We start from the raw sequence: 7,703 nt of genomic DNA, 5'->3' as shown, positions 1-7,703 counted from the left end.
GTAAGTAAAAAGAAAAAAGAAAAAGTGATAAATAAACATTGTTACTTTTTAAAAACTTTTTTGAGATTCAAAAGAAAACTATACTACAGTATTAATATTGAAATATGCATATATTGGATCCGGAAAGAATGCTATGTATTCTTATAAACTAAAAATCAATACAACAATATACCAAGTAATATTTTGAGAAATTCAACTTTTATAGAGATTAAGAAAATCATAACTAATTAGTCTAATCCAGTCTAAATTTAAGAAAGCTAAAAAAGCACCCACACAGAAATTCATATTTACATACAAAATTTATATATAGAGAGGAACAAATAAAACTTTGAGATTAACCTGGATTGCAGTGTGTATAAAAATCACTTACATCGATGAGAAAGAAGTGATTCCTTAAGTCAAATCAATACATGTGTGCAATGAAATAAGGGATTTTTTTTTGTAAGTTGCATTGAAATAAGGGATTGTAAGAATATAATTTCTTTGTGTGTGAAACTTGTCTCTTTACACTCTTTTTCTCTTAAGAGAAAAAGGACAAACAAATTCAAGTGGGAAACAAGACAAAACAAAAAGTTCAAAAGTATGGATGAAAAGCATTAAATGGCAGTGTAAAAATAGGTAATTTAAAACAAAAATATAAAATGCCTTTCAAAGCAAAAAAAACACTCTTCAAAAATAAATTAACAAAAATAAGTCTCTTTATTTACCAAAGAAACAAAACAAAAATAACTTTTAAAAAAATAACAATTGAAAATTTAATAAAACAATAACTATGATAAAAAAAAAAAAAATTAATAAAATAAGAATTTAGATTCTTCAATCATTGATTTTTGTTGATATTCAAAACTTCAAATGAAAATTTTGTTTTAGATTTTGTAAAAATTAATTTCTTATAGAATTCTTATAAAAGCATTCTAATAAAAATAAATAAAAAGAAAAAAGATGTGATGGAAAGAATCATGTATGAGAAGGAATTTTAGGATAATGAAGTTATGGAAAGAATCGTGTATTAAATTGGAAGAATTTTAAGATAGTCACGTTATGGAAAAAACTGTATTTGAGTTGAAATTTTAAGATAGTCACTTTAAATATTTATGTGACCCAATTTTTATTGGGATTTTTTCATTTAGATTATATATAAACTATCTTTTATTAAATGATAATTAAAGAAAGGTTTTTTTTTCTCTTAGGGGGCAAGTATAGATTTTATACTATACATGCTATACTATTTTTATTTTTATCCATACTAAAAAAAATTAGTGGAGCCATGACAACCCTCAGGCCCCCTTCCTTCCGCCCCTGACCTAGTGTAAATTGTATGGAACAAGAGAACCACATGTACCTATTGAGAATTGTTCTAAGAGATCTCGTACTACTATTCTTTTTTTTTTAAAAAAAAGGAAAATAATTTTTTTATTTATTAATTTTTAAATAAAAATAAAATTTTCATTACAGAGATGAATATTTGGTTTCCTTATCACCATGGTCATTATCATCACGAAACCACCGGGACAGTGGGGGTGACCACCGTGACAGTGGGGGTGTGTGTGTGGGTGGGAAGACTGGAGGAGTACCAAATGTAGAGGGGTCGATGTCATTGTCTATACCATGGTTGATAATAAAGCTAAAAAGGACATATTCTGTGAATAATTATTAATACTAGTTCCCTTTTTAAAAATTATTTTCCAATTGACCACCCACATGATGTGCTTGTTTTCCCTCAACTTCATTGTCATATTAGTTCTCCTCAAAATAAAAATAATAATAAAAAAGAAATCATTTAAAGGCAACATATATTTTAGTTCTCCTCAAAATAAAAAATAAAAAAATTAATCATTTATAGGCAACGTATATATATTTTTGGAATAGGCAACATACACGATGCTCGAACTCTCCCACCGAAAATGAAAATGTTATTTCCTTGAATTATAGGTCATTTGGTGAAATTTAATAATATTTAATCAAAGACAATCTTAATTTTAAATGTGCACACCGATCTGATAGGATGCGTTTAGAAATATTTTGAAGCCAAACCGATTTTATTGAATTTATAAAAGTTAAAATTAAACCGACTGTTAAACCAATAAAACTAAACCAAATCGAACAGCTAGAGAATGGTTTGGTTTGTTGTTTGATTGAAAATTAAAATAAAATTTTATTATTTTATATATCATATATAATATTCTTATTATTTATAATAACGCTTAAATCACTTCATACCATGATTTACAAATGTAGTGTAAACCGATCAAACTGACCTATACATAATAATATCATACCTTTAAAAAAAATTGCCAACCAATCAATACGACAAACCGTGAACTTGGTCTTTTACCATTTTAGTCATGCGCATAAGTTGGAAAAGTGTGATCGTTGCCTTGACAACTTATATCAAACAAACCGCGGTTTCCATGTATGTATTTGAAAGTTGAAGTGAATGAAGTATGGTCAAACCTCGTGAAAGTAAATTAAATAATCCTTCACAAATTAAACATGAAACACAAGTTGAAGAGCCATTGAACCTACTTCAAAGCTTTCCAATAACTTTTTTTAAAAAAATGAGGATTTGTCGTCCCCCATATGCCTAATTGGCAGTCTTAAAAGAAAAAAAACAAAAAGTTGAACCGACGAGAAGCTAGACAACTTTGACATATTCGCATCAAAAAAATTTAGGCAGATTCTTTGTCTCTTCCTGTCTTTCACTCTACTCCACAATGATTCTAATTCCCTTTCCTCAAGCCACGAAATTTAAGCCAAGTTGGTTAGGTGTCTCTCTTGTCCCACTTCACCTTATTCCGTGTTCACAGCATTCATCGCTTATACAATAATTTTACATTAATTATATAATAATTTTACATTGTTTATATTATGATTCGTTGTATCAATCGATACGCAATCGACTTTTATTCGTAACCCTTTTTCAAGGTCTGATACCGATACACACGTTCATAAACCGACCGATTTAGATCGGTATTTGCCTGAAGTCGTTACACTGCAATTGCGGCCGTTATCGCAACCGATACTGCAAATGCGAATTATGATTTACACAACAACTTCATATATATATATATATATATATATATATATATATATATATGTATGTTATATATATTAGGATTCAATGTGTTGCACTCATGGTTTGCAGTATCGGTCACGATCGCGGTGTAACGGACTCGGACAAAGTCAGTATAAACTGACCGATACGAATCCCATATCGAACTTGAAAAGAGTCGAACCGATATGTTCCGATACGGCGAACCATGGTTACACTATGACGTAGCGTGTTGCACTAACAATCTACAAGGAGAATAAGACCAAGAAACTTAGACCATCAAATTTCAATTGAAGGATGGCTTTGAATTTTCATGTTTGAATGCAACTGCACAAAATTAACGAGTACAAATATTGTAAATGCTAGAAAATTAACTCAAATTATGTTTGGTAGCATAGATTTGGCGTTTTAGAATTATTATTATTATTATTTTCTCAATTTTAATATTAATGTACCAATTTGAAGCTACAAATTTCAGAACTTCAAAGTAATGACAGGAGAATGGAATTTTAAAACTTTATTAACTCCCTCTTCACTGACGTCGGTGCCTTTTAGTTTCCGCGCACTTCAAATATACATCACCCCTCTCGCAACTATATCAAATGTATGTTACTTATTTGAGACTTCTATGCAAAGTTAGACCGAGCACTTTGAGTTGTTCAATTCTTGATCAGAGCAGTCTTAGACCAAGCACAACTCTTTTAGTTTTTCAATCATTTGACCAAACAGAATTCTTAAGTTGATAATGATGATATTTTATTTTCCTCCTTTATGGCAGGGAGGAAGCATGAAAGGAGGAGAAGGGGAGAAGGATAATTTTTTTTTTGTTTTTTTGTTTTTTTTTTTGAGGATGGTGGTGTTCGGCCTCTTCAAGTATTTCGAAATTCACCACCAGCCACATGCAGTTCCAATTCCTTTTTTCAGAATCCGCCATATACATTATTTCCACAAATGGGATGAGAGGAAAAGGGAAACTTATTTTCTCATTTCTCTTGCAATTTCATTTTTCACTTTAATTAAATTTTAATTTCTTTTCAAAAATGTGAATTTTTATTTTATTTTATTTTATGGTAAGAATGTTAAAAGTTAGTGGTTTGAAGATAGAAGGAGGGTGTAAGGTTTGAACATGGACTCTCAGACACAAAGAGTAACTTGATCACTCGAACAACACGACACTTGCTTAAAAAATGAGATAATTTTCTAGCAAATGGGATGTGAGGATAATGGAAAAATATTTTCTCAATTTTTTTTTTACAATTTCATTTTTAACTTCTATGCAAGTAATTTGGCGGATACATTTTTCATCCCACTTACCTTTCCCCTTAAATTTTCAATCTTTGCACCTAACAGTGGGGGGATCACCTTCCACCAACTTTCTACACACCAGTCATCCCAATACCCAAAATTTCAAGCTTGAATAATTACTGTTTAGCCCAAACAATCCCAAATTCAAAACACCAACTTATTCAAAAATCACATAACTAACAACTTAAATGAGCACCACAAATTCCTTGCATCAAATCAATTTAAAGTAAACTAAGCTTAGAGAACCATGTTTTTGAAATATGATTCTCTGATTTGAAATAAACTAATGCTATGTTTGGAAGCACTAATCAGCTCGCTAAATTTGAAATTAGATAAAATTTAATTTGGGAGCAGCATTGAGTCGACCCCTTGGTTTTGAAACTGGATCCTTCAATTTCAAATCCAATGCATGTATATCTAGTTCCAAATCTAATGTGCCGATTTCAAATCCAATGCATGGATCTAGTTCCAAATCTAATGTGCAGATTCGGAGTTCCCAAACGTAACATAAACCTAAACAACCTTGTTTTGGAAATAGATTTGGCAGTAAGCTTGATATTTCCTGGTTGCTACATCTGAAATACAGTCAAAGTATGGCTATGGAAGACAAAAGACAAAGAAGATGAAAGAAAATTGAACACAGAGAAGCTTTTAGAACAATGAAGTAAACTGCTCAGGAAGATATCTCATCTTCTTTCTCAAAGTACTACAGAACAATACTGGTGTTAAACTGAACTATAAAAAACGAAATAATCATAAGTTTATAAATTTCTGAACACTTGAGTTAACAAAAACTTGTATACATGACAGGAATTAAAGCAATTTTACACATATGTTTGAGAAATATCCCGGACATTAGAAGGCATGAAAGCCAAGATCAGAAGCAGAGCCAGTATCCCAATCGGAAGCAGTAGCAGCATGAAAGGTGGGGGCGGCAACGGTGGCAGTATCAGCGGCAAGATCAGCAACGACGTCGCGAGACAGATGAGCAGAAGCAATGACTCCATGCTGAAATAGCTAGTCGGAAACATCCTTCTGTTGTTGTTCCCTTGCGAGTAAGACCGCCCGAACTCCATTTTCTTTCCTTCAACCAATGGAGCAGTGCTCTTGTAAAGAAAATGAGTATTGTTCTTGTTTGTTCTCATATCCATCACACCACCACCGGGACGACGATACTGCATTTTAATCAAACCCTTTGGCAGTTTCACTTCTGTTTCAGAAAGTTCTGTTTACTTCCAAGATTTAAAAAAAACACACAGGCTTGAATACTTTCGGCTTGATCCAAATTCGGAACTAGACTTACCCTCACTAGTTCCGCCACAATGTAAAACAAATCCCGTAGATTCAATACCAATCCGAAAACTCTTTCACGGATTCACAAAGTTGTGAACTTTGAAATTGTTTTAAGCTTTCAAAATTTAGTGCCCAATTATTATGTATTAACACAGGGAAAGTAGATATGCCAAACAACCAATTCAGATCAGTTTGTGCTTACAAAAGGTTGCAAATGTATAGCCTAAAGTTTTAGTTTCCAGGAATGTGAACCACCTCCAATGTCATCCAAGATTGTAATCACAAATTCAGGTTGATCTCATATCCATTACACTTGATGTGTCATCTCCAACTGTAATTTTCAAAGCAATTTGGGAAAGATCAGACTCAAATCAAGTTACAAAAAACCTAAATTGCATTTAAATCAAATGAATAATTAATGAATATTTATAGATGGCCAATCATACATGTTTTGAACCAAAAAAAAAAAAACACAAGAGGGATCACATTAACCATGATATCAGATTCAAGTTGCCGATTCTCAAAACAAATTTACCATATGAAGAATCACAATCGCCAAATAAATACATACAATGAAATTATTATGGTACCCAAAAAAAAAAAAAAAAAAAAAAAACCCACCCTAACTAGAGGGCACAATAACAAAATATGATTTCTTGAAGAGTAAATTCTTCCAATTAAAGAGAAAAAAAAAAAAAAAAAGTTACCCAGATAATGAATTTATGTTACCTAATAAGGAAATGAAAAATAACAAGAGAATAGCCAATGATCAGTTAAAACTGTTGATACCTGTGATGATGTTGATGTGAATGTTGGTGGCGGATTTGGGATGAAGATTTCCAAATGAGGCAACAGTATACAGAGGACCCTTTTAGCATTTCCTCCCAAATACTCTCTCCTCTCTCTCTCTACCCAAACACTTGCTTCTCTCTCTTACAAATCTTTGGGATTGACAAAGTAGCAGAATGAACTCATAAACCAATAAATATGAGAATTGGGTGTGAATGGTTGAGGGAATTAAAAAGGAATTGGGTGAAGGGGAGGAAAGGAAGTGAAGAGGTTGAAAAGGAAATGAGTGAGAGATGCGTGTGGATTAAGAGATTTGATATTCCGGGTTGGTTTTCCTCTTTTGAGAGAGGGTAGGGTTAGATATGGAGAGATTTTGGTTGTTCCACTGCATTTGTATTACATCCACATTGCATGTACCACAGGGGATGAGAGAGAAAGAGAGAGAGAGGAGAGAGAGGGGGAGGGGTTGGGGTTGGATTCAGTGAATTTCAAAACGGAGTGGGGGCTGCTGACGTGCAGGTTGATGTTTTTTGAAAAACAAAGGAGGGGTGTCTCCCAAGGTTCCTCACCCCTGGACCCCCTGCTTTTCTCTCTCTACTTTCTCTCTCTAGATTGGACTTGACAGCAATGGATTCATTGTTTTACTGTTTGCTAAGGCAGTCTTCTGTTGAATAATTAGATTAGGATAAAATTTTACTACCAATTCCAAGAAAGACTCCCATCGCCAAACAAAGAGATTTGACATGGTTTTTCTTCGTATAATGATGAAGAATAGATATAATTATGAATAGGGGTGTTATTTGGACCAATTAATTACTACCTCCGTTTCAATAAAAATATCGTTAACGAAAAATCGTGTCAGTTCAATTTATAAACGTTATGATTTACACTTTTAATAAGATGAAGGGAATAACATTTAACTAATTTTATAAATATGAGTTTTTATTTTATTTTATAATATATATATATATATATATATATATATATATATATATATATATTCAAAAAAAAAAAAAATCAACAAGGGTATAATTTGAACTGATCAATTAACCTTTAACTCAATTTTATGGATAAGATTTTTTTTTTTTTTCGAATGAAGAAAGAAATCTTTATATACTCATGAATAGGGTTCTAATTTGGACTGATCGATTAACATTTAACTCAATTTTACGGTTACAATTTTTTTCTTCTTCTTATTTTTTTAGTTCAAGTTAATTTGAAAAGTCTCCAAATCAAATTTAATTTGACTGAGTCTAAGTTATGA

The 7,703-nt window shown here is 31.8% G+C and overlaps 1 protein-coding gene across 1 annotated transcript; it reads right to left on the bottom strand.

Annotated features, from left to right (window-relative positions):
- Positions 1 to 5,181: 5,181 nt before the first annotated feature.
- On the bottom strand, positions 5,182 to 5,538 carry LOC132276087 (ARGOS-like protein). Its single transcript, XM_059777349.1, has one exon. The coding sequence runs from the start codon at positions 5,536 to 5,538 to the stop codon at positions 5,182 to 5,184; it is 357 nt and encodes a 118-aa protein (XP_059633332.1).
- Positions 5,539 to 7,703: the final 2,165 nt, after the last annotated feature.

Source organism: Cornus florida, unplaced genomic scaffold (genome assembly GCF_030987335.1).
Source record: "Cornus florida cultivar Cherokee Brave unplaced genomic scaffold, ASM3098733v1 CherokeeBrave_3.0.0_Hap2_Chr01, whole genome shotgun sequence".
In the NCBI taxonomy this organism is placed as follows: domain Eukaryota; kingdom Viridiplantae; phylum Streptophyta; class Magnoliopsida; order Cornales; family Cornaceae; genus Cornus; species Cornus florida.
This window is presented reverse-complemented; position numbering and strand designations above follow the sequence as displayed.

What these genes read in the sequence shown, in the direction of transcription:
- LOC132276087 (XM_059777349.1), bottom strand. Translation starts at nt 5,538, where the DNA reads ATGCAGTATCGTCGTCCCGGTGGTGGTGTGATGGATATGAGAACAAAC.